The sequence below is a fragment of the Capricornis sumatraensis genome, chromosome 3, assembly GCF_032405125.1.
Source record: "Capricornis sumatraensis isolate serow.1 chromosome 3, serow.2, whole genome shotgun sequence".
NCBI lineage: Eukaryota > Metazoa > Chordata > Mammalia > Artiodactyla > Bovidae > Capricornis > Capricornis sumatraensis.
This window is the reverse complement of record NC_091071.1, coordinates 15,818,716-15,836,680: the sequence shown is the minus strand read 5'-3', so window position 1 is coordinate 15,836,680 and position 17,965 is coordinate 15,818,716. Positions and strand designations below refer to the sequence as shown.

At 53.7% G+C, this 17,965-nt stretch overlaps 1 protein-coding gene across 3 annotated transcripts; it reads right to left on the bottom strand.

Moving 5' to 3' along the window:
- Window positions 1-100: 100 nt before the first annotated feature.
- On the bottom strand, window positions 101-17,755 carry TAOK2 (TAO kinase 2). Of its 3 annotated transcripts, XM_068969269.1 has the most exons (19): window positions 17,203-17,755; window positions 14,050-14,216; window positions 13,796-13,867; window positions 13,597-13,698; window positions 13,028-13,073; window positions 12,801-12,897; window positions 12,542-12,655; window positions 12,344-12,435; window positions 10,261-10,354; window positions 10,079-10,160; window positions 9,138-9,305; window positions 8,702-8,962; window positions 8,407-8,568; window positions 6,587-6,952; window positions 6,298-6,501; window positions 5,736-5,975; window positions 2,452-2,664; window positions 1,340-1,522; window positions 101-1,256 (listed from the first exon to the last, which is right to left on the bottom strand). In XM_068969269.1, exons 2-19 carry the CDS (start codon window positions 14,179-14,181, stop codon window positions 735-737), a joined length of 3,150 nt encoding a protein of 1,049 aa, XP_068825370.1. In that variant the 5' UTR covers window positions 14,182-14,216; window positions 17,203-17,755; the 3' UTR covers window positions 101-734. The 3 variants fall into 3 exon arrangements, with proteins under 3 accessions (XP_068825370.1, XP_068825371.1, XP_068825369.1); XM_068969270.1 differs by lacking the exon at window positions 101-1,256 and having other exon boundaries at window positions 1,390-1,766; XM_068969268.1 differs by lacking the exons at window positions 101-1,256; window positions 1,340-1,522 and having other exon boundaries at window positions 2,534-5,975.
- Between the last annotated feature and the right edge of the window lie 210 nt (window positions 17,756-17,965).

Below are 17,965 nucleotides of genomic sequence, written 5' to 3'. Positions count from 1 at the left end.
TGAGAGTCCTGGGATCTGTCAGAATAACCAACAGTTTATTAAAAGCTTGCTGTAGGGCTCTGTGCCAGCCCCATAGCTGGGAGGGGCTCTCATGACTGCCCCCAGGCCCGGGAGCAGCCCCTTCCAAGGTTTTTATTTTGTTCACTTGCCCCAGCTCTGATCTCAATAAAAAAAAAAAAAAAGATAAAAGGACAAGACGGCACAGGACGTCAGACAGCAACGGGGGAATGGAGAGACCCAGGCATCCTGACCCCAAGACCCCATCCTGATCTCCTTTCAGGAAGGCCTTTTCCTCCCGTTCTTCCCTCCCAGGCCCCAGACCTGCTCTGCCACATCCCAAGTCTGGGGGCCTGGAGTCCCCAGTCCATGGCCCCATTCCAGGGGGTAGTATAGTTCTCTTTATATAATATATCTAGACCCACCCTTCCCCCTCCCCCAGGGGACTAGATAAATATTTGACACGCATATCTCCCTCCTTTCCCGAGGCCGTGATGGAGAGAAACCCTGGCACCATGGTGGGGAGGCAAGGGCTCCCGGCCAGCCTTGAGGCACCTATGCCCAAGCTGGCCTTGGGCCGCTGGCCAGCCCAAGAAGCTCATGAGATGAGGTCTGAGGGGAGGAGCTGGAGCCAACATCCTATCCCCCACCCTTGGGTGGACCTCAGGCTTACAGCCCTCCAGGATCAGGCTCCACCCACCCCTGCCTCATTCATCTGCTCATATCCACCTTGTACTTCAGGAATAGAAGTGGGAGGAACCATTGAGGATGTGGGAAGCGACACTGGTGCTGCGGCTCAGAGGCCCAGGCACTGCAGCAGCAGGTGGGCCCACACTGTCACTGCCACTGCCCCCTGAGGCTGCTCGCCGCAGGGGCTGGGGGCTGTTTCTTAGCAGCAGCAGGGCTCCACCACGGGGTGTGCCACTCTGTGCCGGGGGCCCCAGCCAGTTTGGGGGACCCGGGGGAGCCAAGAGAGCAGGCTGACGCCAGGCCGGGGGTGGCATGCCTGGTGGAGGAGGGCCATGGCTCCAGTGTGCCCCTGAACGAGGAACCGGCCGGGAGGGCCAGGCGGGGGCAGGGGGTGGAGCAGGATAGCCCTGGGCAGCAGCCTCAGCTGGGATGCCCCCGAGAGCCATACTGGAGAAGCCCAGCCTCATGCTCTCTCCATCGAAAGCCTCAATCTCACGGGCCTGCCGCTCAAGCAAACTCCGGATTCGCTCAGAGCGCCCTGTCTGCAGGGCCAGCAGCTCCTCTTCCACCTGGGGTACCCAGAAGAGAGGTTAAGAGGATCCAGGATGGGGGCTGCCCTCCCCAGCCCATCCTGGAAGCCCAGCCCTCTCACCCGCTGCTCCAGCAGGGCCCGCCTCAGGGCTACTCTCTGCTCCAGCTCCCGCAACTCCCGTTCATGCTGACTCTCCGTGCGGATCTTGATCTTGCTCTGGTAAGCATTGAGCAGCTCCAGCTCTTGTTGCAGCTGCTGCCGAAGGGCCTGGAACTCTGCTTCCTGGGTTTCATCAAGCCGCAGCTAGAGATCAGGAAGAACAAGTTTTAAGGGCCTCCTCCCCGACCCCCACAATCCTCCCCTGCCCCAGTAGGCCTGGGCCCTAAGGTTTCAAGAAGCACCAAGTCTCAATATCTATCAGAATGAAAGGTCATCATACCCTGTGACACAGCAATTACACTTCCAGGAATTTATCCCCCACGTATACTTGCACATGTGCTCGAAGATGTTCACTGAAGCGTTGTAATAGCAAAATACTGGAAACAACCTAAACGTCCACCAATAAGGGATGGGTTAAATAAATCATGGTACATCCATACCATGGGAAATTCTATGCTCTTAAAAAATGAGACATTTACTGACATGGAAAGATGTCCAGGAAATATTCGGTGGAAAAAGAAGAGGACAGTTTGCAAAGTGATTCCATTTTGGTTTAAGTTTTTAATATAATTTCCAAATATGCATAGGAAAAAAAATCTAATACAATTCATTTTTAACAATTACCTCTGAGAGGTGGGATTAGGTGAGGGAATGGCAAATGAATAAGGACACTTTCACTTTTTATACTGTTACTTTAAGTGGCCCATTCCTGTGTCATGTGATCACTAACAGCAACCTTCAAAACCCTCCAACTGGCCTGAAGGCCACACTCATTTTGATTTGCTCCCTGTTCACACATTAAACTAACTCAGGCCCAGGAAAAAAGTACAGCCATTCTTTCCTTGGTGGTTCTCGGTGGAGTAGGCAGGCTGGCTTTGTCAAGACCTTAAGAAAATATTTAAAGGGAAATAAGAAAACTGTTGCAGAGAATCCCAACAGTGGGAAGAGTATCTGCGTTTCCCAAGAACAAAAAGCCCCCTCTCTCTACACTCCCCACTTCCAGTGTTCACAGCTAAGCTGGAAATATCAAGGCCAACCTCCACCACGCTCCCTCCCTGGACCCCAGGCCTCACCGCCTGTGAGCTGAGCATCTCTGAGATGGACTGGTCGTACTGCTCGGCTAGGATTGCCAGCTTGCGGGTCTGTTCTTCCTTGAGCCGCTTAAGGAGGCTCTTGTGCTGAGCTTTGGGCGTGGTCTCCAGCAAATGGGCCCGCAGAGCCTTGTACTGCCGAGTCTGGATCTTACACGTCTCCTGGAACTGCTTCTTGATCTGCAGCTCCTTAGACTATGCAGTGGACGGACCAAAGGGAGATGGGGGCAGGGGGAAGGAGGAGGAACAACCGGGGAGAGGGGGAGAAGAAAGAGAGGAGGAGAGGAGACAGCAGCAGAGACAGGGAGAGGGAGAGAAACAGAAAACATGTTAGACAGAGGGGGCGGGGGAGCTGTATACAGACAGGCACGGAGAGATGGGGTTGTGTGGAGAGATCAAGAAGATGCTCAGTGGGCAAGAGGCGCAAAGAGAACAAGACAGCTTCCAAGAGCATGCTCAGAGTTGGGTGGACAACTCACAAGAAACAGCAGGAGAGTTCATGAAAGGGAACTGAGAATCTTTCAAGTACTGAGTGCACACAAGGAAGTTTTGACCATGCAGAGGAGGAAGAAAATATGACCTAGGATAGATGCCTGTGAGCAGATACAGAATATACACGAGTGAGAAAACCAAGTCACTCAACACACCCATGGAAGACAGCAACAAAGCTGAGGAAAGACAGAGGAAGTCCTAGGTTTATCAGCGTAGGGTGGGAGGGAAGAATGATAAGCACCAAGCCAAGAAATGGGTAAGAAAGGGTGGCCCCATTTCGGGTCACACAAGGGAAAGGGGCGGTGGCCAGAAAGGGCCTGACAAGTTCAACAGGCCAGCAGCTGCCACCCTGACCAGACCTCCACATTCCAGCCCAGTCTTTGTGCACTCAGCTCCCACTCCAAGCCCACAACCAATCCCATTTCCATGGCCCCCACACTTTTGGGCCCCCAAACTCACCACCCCCTACTGGGGATGGTTTGCAGTCCCATCCCCCAGCCCTGATGCCAGGAGAGAAACTCAGCTCCCAGACAGAAGGGAACCACACAGGGAGTGGGTTGGGAGAAAAGGCAGTGAACGAGGACGAAAAGGACCCAGGACCTGAGCACTCTCTGGGAGGAATCCACATACAGGGGAACCGTGGGACCAAGCAGCTCAACAGGGGCCCAGCCCTGCCGAGCTGGTAGTGGTCATGGTGCAATGAAGCTATGAAGGTAGAAAAGATGAGGCTGAGGAGTGAAAGGGGTTGAGATAACGTAGATGGGGTGAAAAGGTCATGGAACTGGGGGTCAAGGGTCCAGACTGGGGGCATACCGGGGAGGCTAGGCGGCAGGACAAAGCAGACAGAGGCAGCCTGGGCCAAAAGTACAGTTCCGCTCAGATATTTTATTTGTGTTTGTCTTTTTCTTTTTCTTTTTTTTTGGTGGGGGAAAGGGGACAGGTTGGAAGGGAGACAGAAAAACAAAATCAAAGAGAGAGAAAAAAAAAACATGACTCTTCCCACCCATTGCCACCCCTGGCCCCAGGCCTGAGTCGATGAGGGTGAGGATGAGCACACACACAGCGGGAGAACAGCAATAACTTAGGGTGGGGAGGAGCATCAGGAGAACACAAAGCATCGTCTCCAGACTCCATGGCAGAGGAGGCTGCCTGTCTCAAGGCTGAAGGGCTGGGGGCTGAGGTGTGGGGTGTGGGGTGAATGGGAGGAGAGGGCAGGGAATGGAGAAACTTCACTGAGTAGTGGGAGATAAAGTGCTCAATGCTCTGGATTCGGGCTGGGGAGGAGCTGGAGTTGGTCACCTCCAGGGAGGTGGGGCCCGGGACTGGCGGGCTCGGGATCTCCGCCCGGCGAGCATCCCTGGCGGTGGCTGGTGGGAGGCAGGAGGGCCCAGCCGGCGCTGGCTGCGTGGAAGCAGCCGGGGGATACGGCTGGGCCGCTCACCCCGAAGCAGGCCCCAACTGGCCAGTGTGTGGACAGCCCAGGGGGGCAGGTGGGTGGCTAAACTTTGGCTGGCCCGGGCCAGGCGCCAGTTCCAGCCCTTGCACAGGGCCCAAAACTTGGCCAAAAGGGCTAGTGGGTGTCGGGCAGTGCGAGGATTACTCCGTCGGGGCCCAGGGACAGGAATACGGCTGCGAAAGCCATCCTTGTTGGTCTTGGGGTACAGTGCAAATAGGCCCCGGTCCCCCACGGCCCCGCAGCCCTGCAGGGCCCGGAAGACCATGGGTGACAGGCGCAGCAGAGCCCGCAACCAGAGTCGAGAAATGCCCCGGCGCATCCGGGGGCCCTGCTGTTGCACCCATTTGCCCCCTGCCGCCAGAGCTGCCAGAGGTAGAGCCAGGCCTGGCCAGGCGAGGAGCCAGGCAGCCCCAAGGCCCAGAGGGACGCCCAGGAGGCCTCGGCGCCAGCTCAGACTGAGGACGGCCCCCAGTGCAGTACCCTGAGCCAGGAGTAGGAACAGACTGGGGGGCAGGTGCAGAGCTGTACAAAGAAGTAGGTAGGAGGCCCCCAGGCCCACCAGCCCCACTTCAAGAGCCAGCAGGGCTGCCTGCAGGCCGCCCCCACCCTGGGCCGCCAGCAATGGGAGCAGCAGCAGAAGTAGTAGGGGCAAGAGGCCTGAGGAGGACCCCACTGCAAAGGAGAGTCCAGCCAGGAGGCCATGGGACAGGAGTCCAGGGAGCTGGCTAGTAGTGCCTGGCCTCAAATGTGGTGGAGGGGGTTCCGGGGGGATGTCTGGTGAGGGGCAGCCATCTCCAGGATCCCTTGGGGTCCTAAATGGAGCCCCCTCCTCCTCTTCCTCTTCCTCCTCAGGGACTGGGGTCAGTGCAGGACCCTGGACCCAGTCAAGCTCAAACTCCTCACCCAAGAGGCTGCCATCCTCCTTCCCCCACAACCTCCATTCCACCGATGCCTCCTGGCCCACAATGCTCCTCTCCTGCAGTGCTGGGGATGGCACTCTGAGCTCCTCTGTCTCCTCCTCAGGTAGCCCCCAAACCTCCTCATCAACCAAACTCTCATGGTTTTGTGGACTGGGGCTAGCGGTCCCTGACTCTTCCCCCAGTATCCTCTGCTCCTCTGGCTCCACGGCAGCCCCCCTCTTCCCCAGAACCCTCCTCTCGGGAACTGCTTCCTCCTCCTCTCCCAGCATCCTTTGGTCCGGGACTGCCTCCTGGCCAGGTGAGCGGGGCTGCTCCTCTCTAGGGGCGCCTGTGTTAGGTGGTCCCACAGCCCCAGGAATGGGGAGCGGGAGGCCCGGGGGACGCTGGCCTGCACGTACTTTGAGGCTCTTGGGCTGCTGGCGAACCTGGGCCGCGTGCTTCTGCCGCAACTCCTGCTCACGCCGCTTATTGTACTCCAGCTGGTTGCCCAGCTCCGTCTGGTGCTGCAGGCGGGTGAGCTCAGCCCGAGTGCGCTGCACAGCCTGTAGCTGCCGGAGCTCCAGCTCCCGCGTGGCCTCATGCTGCCGCAGCAGCAACGCACACTCCAAGTCCTTCTGTGTCTGTTTCTTGTTCAAGTCCTAAGGCAAAAGGGAGGCAGGGGCCAGAAAGCGGTTAGGACGCCTTGTGAGTGTCAAGGAAATAAGAGCCCCAGGACTTCTTGGCAAGGGAACTGACGGTGGGGAGATGAGGGGTATGAGTGAAAGGGAAAAGGGTGCCAAACTCCTGGCAGGCTGGGAACTCAAGTGTGGTCTGGTGGGCACAAGAAGTCAGAGAGATGCTAAAGAGAAGACAGCCCACAACATGAATGAGGGCAGAGAGGAAAGATGGTCCCAAGTGAGGCAGATTAAACAGGGCAGGAGCCTAGGACCTGGGAGGCGACAGGGGGAGGGGGAGGCCTACCTCTCGCAGCAGGTCCTGGTCTAAGCTGTGGCGCGCCAGCAGCATCTTGCGCTTGTACTGGCGACACTGCAGCTCAAAGTACTGGCGCTGCCGCCGCAGCAACCCAGCCTCCTCCTCTGCCTGGCACTGCTGTAGCTGCTCCTTCTGCCGCAAAAGCCACTCAGCCTTCTCCCGCTTGGGGGTGCTGGGGTTCTCCTGGAGTTCCTAGGAAAGGGCAGTAGGAGAGCCAGGGGGTCAAGGCCTGCCTCACCCCCCACCAAGCCCACCCACAGCTGCGGTCCAAACTCACCTCCTTCAGCTGCTCCTTCCGCAGTTTGTAGGTTCGCTTCTGCGCCTCCAGCAGGGCGGCCAGCTCCTTCTTCTGCTGCCCAAGGATGTGCTGCTGGAACTTCCGCTCCTCAGCCTGAGCGGCTCGCGCCTCCTTCTCCCCAATGGCCTGGTGCCGCCGGGACAGCTTTTCGGCCTCAGCCCCAAAGCCAGCCCGCTGTGCCTCGAGCTCCCGCTGCAGCCGCGCACTGTGCTCCTCGCGCTCACCCCTCAGCCGTGACTCCAACGCCAGCAGCTGTTTCTGGTGCTGTCGTCGCATCCGCTTATAGCCACTCAGCTGCTCCCGCAGGGCTGAGTCCTGCTCATGCTCCTGAATCTGGCGGCTGACCTGGGGAGGGAGAAAGGATGAGGAGTGGGGCGCACCTCTGGCCCCGTGTTATTAACACACACACCGTCTTTGTGCTGTATGGGCAAGAACGTGAGGTTTCGATGCATGGGTTTAATTCTCATTTGGTACCTTCCTCACTTAACCTTTCTGAGCCTGCCACCTCCACTGGAGAATGGAGACATCATCTCCCTCATGGGTTGGTGTGACCGCATCAGACAAGAAAAGGGATTGAACATGGGGTCTTGCCTAAAAGTAGGGACAATTCAGATTGATCCAAAAGAGTAAAAGAATCAAGACAGACCTGGGCCCAGATCCCCAGCTCTGCCACTTCCTAACCATGTGACTTCAAGAAAATTAATGCTGCTAAGCCTCAGTTCTGTTAAGGAGACAATAACACCTCCTCATAGTGGGCTGTGGAGATTAAGTTCGCTACCTAAGTAATAGTGTCTAGAATACTTTGAACTAGAAAGTGATTGTTCCTTCCCCTTCAGCAAACACTGAAGACCCTTTACAGCCCAGGTATGGAGGCAGAATACAGACCATAGGATGCTGGATGACAAGAACACTGGATCTGGATGCCCTCATCTGAAGTTTGAACTCAGATCCCATTGTTCAAAGGCTATGTCAATGGCCCCAAACTAGTTCAGGTGGCCAAATCCCTAGAAGTCCCAGACCTCTCTCATAGTATCACAAAGCACCAAGCATCAGAGGATCTTTAGAGTTATCCTAGCAGAACAACCAGTCATAAGGAGAGGCTAAAAGAACACAACAGACCAACCAATGGCCTCCAAGAGAACTGTCAACACAGCTAAACAAGAACGTAATCTAAAAGTCTACTAAAATTATAGACAAAAAATTCTATCTTAGGGAAACAGTTTTCCTATCAACTGAGGGAAAAAAACCCCCAAACGCCATGCCTTTATTTTAGGCGAGGACCAAGGTACTGGTTACAGAATTTGAGAACTACTAAACGGAGCCCTTCTGAGTCACAACTGTGTCATCTCTTAAATGGAATCCTATCCTCACCCTCCCAGAAAAGCTGGAAGGATTAAATACAGGCAGGTGTGGGGGCCGGCAAGCCAATTACTGGTACAGGCAGATACCTATATACCATCTCTGCTCTCTGGGGGCACAGAATCCAGCAGACCTGTCACAATGCTGTTCAGGAGCACCAAAGCACAGAACACAAAGCACCTGGCTGGCCAGGAGCCTGGGAAGACACACTAGGAGATGCTATTTAAGTCAAGTCACAAAGACAGGGTGAGAGTTGGGCAACATGACCAAAACAGTCTACTGAGAGAAGGGAGGTGAGGGGGGGGGATTTAGGTGAGACAGTCGAGGTAAGAAGGAAGTGACAGCAACAGAGTCTGGAATCTGGACTTAATCACACCCCACAGGGAGAAAGCCATTTCTGAACTTAAATAGTCTGGGGGACCTAGGATGGCTGTGCTTACCAGGGAGGCAGTACGGATGGTGGCAAAGTGGTCCCTGTTGCGGCAGTAGGCCCGTCGGCGGGCCGAAGAGGTGGTAGAGGAGGGAGCTGGGGCCGCAGGTGGCTGGAGAGGCCCTGGGGTCATCTCTGGCTGATAGGGGTCATCATAGAGGTTATCAGAGCCCTAGAGGAAGAGAAGGTGGAAGGAATGCCCGAGTCTCAGAGGTCAGAGGGTCCAGAGAGAGTTCCCTGAAGACCCAGTCAGACCTGGAGCAGGGCCCTGTGGCTGTCAAGCCTACTCAGGCACAGCTGCATACCGGCAGCCGGTGGATGATGGAGCTGTGGGAGGTGACTGTGTGCTCTCCCTCCTGCATCATGGCCATCTCCCGGGCTTCAGGACCTTCTTCCTCCTCCTCCTCCTCTTCCTCCTCCTCTTCTTCCTCCTCATTATCAGAGGCATCTGCCAGGCTGTTGACTGAGCTGCTCTGGCTGGAGGCGCTGATGGACATGCTGGGCACTGAATGGCTACTCTCTAGACTGGTCAGTGTCCCGGCCCGGTGCATGTAGGGCTCTGCCTCCTGTGGACAGGACATGGGCTTGTTGGGCAGGGAAGGTGAAGGGCAAGGCAAGTGCACGTGGAGGTAGCACATGGAGAGAGAGGGTATGAAGAGGGGTGGGGGAGCGGGACCAAGCAGCTGCTCAGAGGCAAGTACAACATGGTGGTGAAGATGGCAGCAGGGCACCCTGGGTCACCTCCTCCTCCTCTGGGGCCTCCGCGCCAGGGCCATTGGGTGCCTCCTGGAACAGGATCTTCTTCATCTTGCGGTACTGCAGGTTGTCCAGCTCCCGAACAGCATCCTTGGTCCTCTGGATAAGGTCCATGATGACTGTGGGTGGCCGCTCACGGAGCACAAAGCGGTGCTGGGGAAGAGAACACTGAGGCCTGCTGCCCGGCACCCCCGCACCCCACCATCCCACGGATCCCGGCATTCCCTCCGGCCTGAGGCACTCCCGTGGGGCCCGTGCCCACCACAGCCTGATGCTGGCCTTGTCCCAAGCCCTCCTCCCACATTAATTTTTACCACCCAACCTCTACTCCTCAGACACTCTTGTTCCTCCAGGCATGGCTGACAGGCAAGAATAGCCAGAGATCTGGATTCTAGTCCAGGTTTTCAAAGTGTTCTGTGCCCCTGAACATGTCATGAGGCTTCTTTGGGCCTCACAAGGCATCCCACAGTTATAAAATAAGTGGATCAAACTAGACAGTTCCCAACTAGGGGTCCTAGGGCCCCCATGGATCTCTGAAGGAATGTGGGCCCCTCTACTTTTGATAACTTGAAAAACATCTAGGGAAATCCTACATTCAGCCACGACAAGGTTACATAGGCTTTTGGCTTGAATTACATTAGATCAGTGAGGTAACCCTGGTTATCGTACGCTGACCAGAAGCTCTGACTTGCAATTATATGTCTTGGATTAATGAAAGATGTGAAAACAAATTATTACTTAATAAAAGCAGTCTCCTTGACAAACTCTTGCAAAACAGAGTCCACTGGGCACTGGGGATATGTGTGGGAATTCATAAATGAAGTTCTTGGTAGAGGAAGAATCAGGAATCACTACTTTCACTGAGGGGTTTCTGTGATTCCAACAAACTTCAGTTCTAGGAGAATGCTAGGTCAGTGAGCCCTCACCTTCAGAAGAACCTCTGAGGTTGGTCTGTCTTGAGGGATTTTCTGAAGGCAGGAGTCGACAAAATTCCGGAAGTACTCAGACCTAGAAGTCACAGGAGGGTAAGAATGGGGTGGAGAAGACATGAGTCAGGCAGCCTGACCCCTGTGGCCTAACCCCTGGGCCCAGAAACCCCAGTCCTCACCAGTGTCCTGACTGGAGCACAGGGGACTCGTTCTGTGCAATGTGGTATAAGGCACTCATCGCATTCATGTTAAACAGTGGTGGTTTCCGTTCCGCTACAGAGAAAGGTCAAGAGGGAGAAGGTGAGAGCTGGCAGGTGGGCAGAGGAGACTGAAATTAAAATCAGAAGACTCTGGTCCACACCCCCGCTCCCCAACCCTAAGCAATTCCCATAACCTCAATCAATTCCTTCCTCTCTTTAAGATACAATATCCAGTCTTTCCGCTGCACATGGGTAGAACAGGGATCAGAGAAAACAACACATGCAAAAGCACCAACAAAAGCAGAGGGAAGCACATTCACTTGCCAGCCCAGCTAATATTTACCAGGTGCCCAATGAGAGCAAAAAACTTGCTTAGGTACTGGAAAAGATAAACAGACAGGCCTTGTCTTCAAGGAATCTCCAGTCTAACAGAGAAGGTTAAATGAGACTCAACAAATAACATCAAGTTCAAAGTGCTAGTAACTGGCCTAAGAACAAAACAGTAAATGGCTGGGAAGCCAGGCCTTTAAGTTGGTCCATTTGCAGTAGTTTCAGGGAAGCTTGTTTGGAAAAAGGAATAATGGAGGTAGGCCTTAGTTCAGAAGTTGCAAGCCAGAAGCCCCTTGTGGCCCAGACAAATGTTTTGTGTTGTTTTGGTTTGGGCCTTGACAATGATCCGTAAATTTTGACACTAGCAATGAAATAACCTAAATTTCCAGTTTCTTTTTTAAAAAATTAGATCTGGTGAAATGAAGCCTACATTCCTGCATAACAATGGGCTGGAGCTAAACAATAGCTGCCTGTTCTCCTGGGAACAGCAACCTCCAGTTTGCATTAGTCTCCTCCATACTGCTTCTCTGACACCAACTAAGTATCAGTTGCCACTTACAATCAAGATTGATGGTTTTTTTCTATAATAGAGAAACAGTTTTCTGTGCACATTTCTGTACCAAAAACTAGCAATAAAATGGATAGCTCTAGATTTTTCTTATACTGGCTTGCTTCACATACTTCCATCGCCTATCTGTTCACAGCCTTAAATGGTAAGTGTGTAGACAGAGGGAAAGGCAAGTCCAAATCTCCAACCTCAGGCCAAGGACACGGTACAAAGGTAATTAACAGGAAATATTCATAGCACACTTAGGGGTGGAGCTTGTAAAGCGGAAAGCCAGCCTTTAGGGAGCAAGAGCCTTAAGCTTGGTGTAAGTAAGAACGGGGATGGCTTCAGTCTTGGAAGGCAACAGGGAGGCTCTGAGGAGAGAAAACAACAGCACATCTCTGATGTAAAAGAGAATGGAAGGAAGAAGAGACCGGCAGTGGGAAAGATCACGACAGGAAGTTCTTGGTAAGAGTAACTAAAAGCATCTCTTTCTTGGGCACCTATTTTGTGCCTGGCATAGTTGTTCCAACAGCATTGGCTGGCAGAAAAGAGAACCTCAACATGGCTTCAAGACCTCATGAACTCACTGAACCGAACTCTTTGGCCTTATCACTCACTGCTCTTTGCTACCAACTAAAGCTAGTCTCAGCTCCACAGGCCTGCTCCTCATTCTCTGTCTATAATGCTTTTCTCTACAAGCCTTCCACAGTTACCTGTGGTTCTGTTTAGACATCTCTGCTACAAGAAGACCTTCCTCAGCCCCTAACTAGGTCAAGTCCCTTGTTTTCTGGTTGTACTGTTCCTATATCATTTCCATTCAGCTTTTTTCACATAGAGAAAAAATGCCTACTTACCCCACTTGAATGTAAGTTCCAAGAAAGCAGGAACCTCATTCACTGCTATACCCTCAGAACCTACCAGCACAGTGCATGGTACTTAGTGAGCACTCAAAAAAAAAGATTTAGAACTAGAGTAGTGGACAGAAAAAGATGAATGCTATGAAATCTTTTGGCCTAAGAAATGGCAGGGTTTGACAGCTGCTTGTACTGGGAATCAAGGGTCCTCAAAATGGACAGGTGCCTGAAAGCCTCAGAGGATGGGACAGTATAGGGATAAAGTAAGGAAAAGAGAAAGGACTGGAGAGAAAAGAGGATAAAGGAGCAGAGAGACGAATGTCCTTACCCAGCTCGATGCAGGTTATGCCTAAGGACCAGACATCCACCTTGCCATCATATTGTCCCTCATCCATCGCCAGGATCACTTCTGGAGCCATCCTGGGAGAATGGTCAGGAGAGAGAGGCTAATCACCCGCCCAGACCCTGCCAACTCTTGCTCCCAACATCCCGGGAGCTCTCTCCACTCACCACCACTCCCACTCACCAGTACGGGGTGCCCACGAAGGAGTTGGCAGGTGCCATGATGGATGCAGAGCCGAAGTCCCCCAGTTTCACCAAGCCTGGCTCTGACAGCAGGATGTTTCCAGCCTTCACATCCCTGCCGAAGGGAAAGCAAAGGGGTAAGACATGCATCTCAGGAAGGCTGGGCAGGGGCTTTGGCCAAGAAGACTACAGCCCAGCACAAGGAGGGGTGGTACGCAGAACACTAGCTCCCTCCCAGCCATCACCAGTGCTGCTTGTACCTATGAATCATGTTGTGGGAGTGCAGATAAGCCAGGCCCTGAAGGGCCCCGTGGGTCACAGCTGCAATCTCCACCTCCTGAAGGGGCTTCTTGTGCACTGGGGAGTAAGGGAAAACCATCAAAGGAGGCAGTCCAGGGTGGGGCTGAAACTACTTCCCCTTTACCCATCCCCTACAGCTTCTCTGCTCTTCTCCCTTCTCCCACTTGTTGGCCAAAGAATCACTTACCTTCCAGAAGGTCAGAAGCTGAACCCAGGCAATACTCCATCACCAGCTATGGAAGGGTCAAGGGTCAGAAATCAGCAGACCTGGCCACCCCTGGCCTAGCTTGCTCGGGGAGAGATCCAAAACAGAGGGGTTCCTTGCCTAGCCACTACTCAAGCAATGCTTCCCCGCGCCCCCCCCCCCCCGCCCCCGCAGGGGTAATAACAGGGAGAAAGGACAACTGAGAAAACAAAAAGGTGGGGGAAGTCCCTGGAGTTAGGACCTCCTTTAGAAAGAGCCCAAGAGGTCACTACCAGCAGCAGCTGAATCCCAGCATTCAATCTCCTGCTCCTCCAGCCCATGTGCCCCACTTCAACTGCTAACAGGCTACATCACTCTTCAGCCTCTCCTTCTGGACGCACAATATGACTTATGAGTTTGTTTGAGGACTAAAAAGGTTGGGAGAAATTTCCTCCCTCCCAAGATCTGCATGAGAACACCCTGAACAGGGTCCACCTCGGAGACTAGACCAGGATAAGGACAGGCCTGAGTACTGGCAAAGATGATGAGGGCAGAGTCGGGGGCTAGCTCACCCAAGCTGTGTGCTCCCTCAGGTAACAGCCCCGGTACTGAATGGTATTGGGATGCCGAAGCTTCTGTAGGAACCGCACCTCCTTGATGATGTCCTGCCATTTCTGAGAGAAGGTAAGAAAGGGGAGGAGAGGTTTACTTAGCCTGTATCTTAAGACTGGGGTCCTCAGCATCCTATCCAGTCTGTCAAGCTCAACCTACCTCATTTGACTGCTTTCCACTGTAGGACATCTTCTTGATGGCCACCACCTCACTATTCCGGACATCCCGGGCCTGAGGACCAGACCAGAAGGTAGTGAAGGTCCCCAGAAAGCACTGGGCAGCAAGAAGACTTGCTGGCCCAGTAGGAGAGGGCAGGAAAGGCTGGTGTGGTGGAGAAGAGGAGCATACAGGGCTGTCTGGAGGTCCACAGTGGGGAGACAGTCCCTACCCCACACTCCCAAGCTTTAACTCACAAAGTACACAGCTCCAAAACTGCCATGGCCAATCTCGCGGAGGTCAGAAAAGAGCTTTTCTGGGTCATCCTTGAAGAAAAGCTCAGCCACATCGGGGTCCTTCAGGCTTCCGGCCCGGCCCCCAGCTGGCATGGTGGCCCCTGGGGGCCCTGAGAGTGGGGCTTGACCTGGTGAAGAGAAGGGACCCTTAGAACAAAGACCGGGCCCTCAGAGAGAGAAAGGAGCCAGCCCCTCAAGTTTCTGCTTTCTCCCCTAGTTCCGACAAGGGGGAGGCACTACTAAGGAAGGGAGGGGGAGATTAGGAACAACATCAAAACTCCAAAAAAAAAAATGAAGTTGCCCTGGCAACCAGAGTACGGGGGGGCTGGGTCCCTGGAGTCCCTAAAACTGAAGGAAGACTGGGAGTTCAGCACCCTCACCAACACCCTCAGCCCTCAACAAGTTTCATTTCCCCGTAACTCCTAAATCTCCCCTCAAGAATAAAGATTCTGCCTCCCAGCTAGAGCCCCATGTCCCCAAGTGTCCTGTCCCACAAGTCCCATGCCCCAAATATTTCCAGGCACTTTCCCATTCCCCTTGGCGTGGAGGCCCCCTCCTCCCTCAACCTCTCACACTCTGGAAGAGAGCAGGAAACAGCCAGGCCGGAGGCAGTGGAAATCCGGCCATTGTTACAAGTGGGTACTGGCCCAGAGGGGCCAGGAGGCTTGCTCTCAAAAAGGGCCAAGGATGCTGTGGCAGGCAGGAGATCCAGAATGGGAGGACAGAGAGAAATGGCATCTGGCTCTGTGGGCTTGCAATCTAGATTGCCTTACTTGTCCAGTCCAATGGCATACCCATCACACATGTACAGGACACTGGTGGCACAAAGAACATGTACTGAGCATGTGTAGTAAGCACCTTCTGTGCATTATGTCATTCAATCCTCACCACAACCTTATGAGGTGTTACTATTACCCCTATCTACTTTAACAGCCCTATACAACAAGAAGGGAAGGATCGTTATCACCATTTCACAGATGAGATTGCTGAGGCATAGAAAGGAAGGACTTCTCCAAGGCCAGCGAACAGGCTCTTCTCCTCTCCAGTCAGGTTTGTGTACTCGTTTACTCTCTCAAAAACTCACCCCAAGCTCAGCTCCCTCCTACAGGAAGCCTCCCCTGACTACCTCAGCTCTTGGGGAGAGCTTCTAGAGCCCACAGTCAGAAAAATATTGAAAGCTCCAGCAATACACATCAGTCAAGACCCCCCACCCCCCAGGGGATTCCAGGCCAGGCGCCTGGATAAGCACTTGTTGGAATTTAGGGACAAAGGAGTTTTCAGTGGCACTGGGCTCCCAAGGCAGAGTCCTAGCTCCTTGAAAGCTCCTAACAATCGAACATGCAATTATATCCTGTTGAGCATTGTTTCCTGTTGTGTTGTTCATTTTGTCTCCTCAGCCCAACTGGAAGCTGGAGGGCAAGAAGCAAGCGCGCCTCTCTGGTGGGCCCCCAGGGTGCAGAGGGCTCAGAATAGCCTGGGAGATTGATTGACTGCCCTCAGCCCAGCCCCAAGCAGCTCCCAGGCCCTGTTCTCCATTCTCCTGCCAGCAACCCTGCCAAGCACCCCTCACCCCCACCACACACCCACACACAAAGGCAGGTGCTCACAACTTGCCAAAGGAATGTTCTTGACCTCTTTACCAGCACCCAGCCAAGAATGCCAACCGAGGACCCCAGGTCACATATAAGAAATGCCAGCAAACACCACAAGGGGCCTCTTCCTCAAATTACAAACATCTGAGTGATTACCAAGGTCTGTGCTAAATCATAACTACCTTCTAAAATGGACAATGTTACCTCCAGGCTATAGACAAGGAAACCCAAGCCTGTCCACCCTAAGCTACACTACCAATGCATTTCATCCACAGTGGACAGCAACAGGGCTTTGAGTAAGTTTCTTAACACTTGGTCTTCTCTTCAGTAAAATGGATTAGTGTAGAGCTGTTGAGAAATTTTAAATGAGATCTCATACTTAGGAACATTATGCAGACACTCAGCATATGGATTTTTCCTTCCCTGCCTCCAGAGTCATCACCACAAGGCTTAAATACTTTGGGGATCATTCTGCCCCCTGGCAGCTTGGCTTTAACTGTTAAGAGACATCACTATCATTTGTCGGAAGACACAGCCCTCTTAGGAACCCAGGCCAAAGACAGGGATCAGGGTAAAGATGAAGGTCACAGTAGAGACAGAAATCCATGAGGCAGAAGGCAGGAGCCAGAGCCTCCCATCAGGAAAGGTTCTGAGAACATCCCTCCTAAAAAGGAAGCTCTCCTCCCTCCCATTCTTCAATCTCACCCCAACCCATTCTACTCTGGACCCCTGGCTAAACCTAGGAATAGAAGAAAAGAGATGACAAGAGACAGGTATGGAACAGGGGCAAGACTTGATTAAGGACCTGAGTTCAAATTCTGATTCTGCCACTGTGTGACCTTGGGCAACCTCTCTGGGCCTCAATATGCTCAACTGTAAAATGGGAAGACAGCAGTAAAACAGCCCCCCACCACATGAATGGGAGGAGAGATCACATGAGAGCATGGACCTAAAGCACTTTGTAAACGATAAATCTTCTGACAAATGAGATTACTTATACCATCATAGCAAGAGGTTGGAAGGTAACAATAGGTGAGGGGAAATACTGCCAAGAACCCCCAAACACAAATGTACACATACACTTCCTCGAAAGGACAAGAAAACCAACCAGACCAAGCCTGAAGAACAGATAAGCAGACCGACCACGGGGAGCGGAGGTCTGGGATTTAACACCTCAAAGGAAAGAGTTACAATCACGAAGGAGTAACTGTGAGGGGCAAAGTGAACGGGGAGATGACCAGAAGGGTGCAAATCCTTCTGATTAGCTCAAGGACTGTAGGGCGTGACCCCAGGTGACATGACAGACCCTGTCATCTGAGGTCCTCCATCAACTAGATATAAGGAGGGGAAGAGGAAGGGGAAGAAGGTGGCAGCAGAAGGCAAGACTAGCCAGAGGCTGACCACTGGCTCAGCTGGCTTCCCCATCCTGAGCAGAGAGTCTATCCAGGCCCAGCTTTCCAGAAAGCAACCTTTCTTCTCAAGCTAGACACAGGGACCCGCGCCCCTGCACCCCGTGTCTCACCTGGTAGGGGTCACTGTGATGCCCCAGCGCTTCCGCTTCCTCCTGGGGTCCTCCAGCGGCTCTGCCAAGCAGGGAGAGGGGCAAGGAGACCTTTCCCCTCGCCACCTCTTCCTCGGCTTTCGCTCTTCCTGAGGGGCGGGCCCGGGAAGCCTCCCCTGGAGGGGAGGGGGTGACAACCTGGTCTGACCTCGCGGTCCAGTCCTCCTCCTCCTCGAGGGCGACAGTTGCTGAATCCCGGATTTCTGATTGTGGGGTCTGAACCCCAGATATGTGAACGGGGGGAGGCTGGATCTGATATTTGAATTCTTGGGGAATGAACCCCGGACACTGGTGCGCACGGGGTGCTGAACCCCAGATTTTTGAAATCCTATGAAACAGAGCCCCAGGTTTAGAGAGGTTGGGACCCGAGTCCCAGATATCTGGAATCTCAGGGGCTGATACCCGGATATCTGAGAAGCGTGGGGTCAAGCCCGGAAATTCGGGACCAGGGGACTGAGCCCCAGGTATTCGGCCACCGACAGTGGGCCTACCCGAGGACGTCCGACCGCACGGCCCCTCTCACGCCGGGGTCCGAGGGTGACAGCCCCCACTCCCGCCCCAGCCCCCTCCCTTTCCCCTTCTCTCTCCCGAGGATAGCTGAAAGATTGTAGCGAAGGGCGGTCCCCGTGCCCTCTCTCCCTCTCTTCTCAGTCTCAGCCTCTCTCCGCACCACAGCCCTGGTCTCGTCCCGGTCTCCCTCTCCCTCTTCCTCCCAATTCCAAGA

Coding starts and splice junctions, on each gene's coding strand:
- TAOK2 (XM_068969268.1), bottom strand. CDS start 14,181: ATGCCAGCTGGGGGCCGGGCCGGAAGCCTGAAGGACCCCGATGTGGCT. Junction 8,569..8,701: donor CCATCATCCACCGGCTGCCG/GTATGCAGCTGT, acceptor CTCTTCCTCTAG/GGCTCTGATAACCTCTATGA. Junction 6,502..6,586: donor GGAAGGAGCAGCTGAAGGAG/GTGAGTTTGGAC, acceptor GCCCTTTCCTAG/GAACTCCAGGAGAACCCCAG.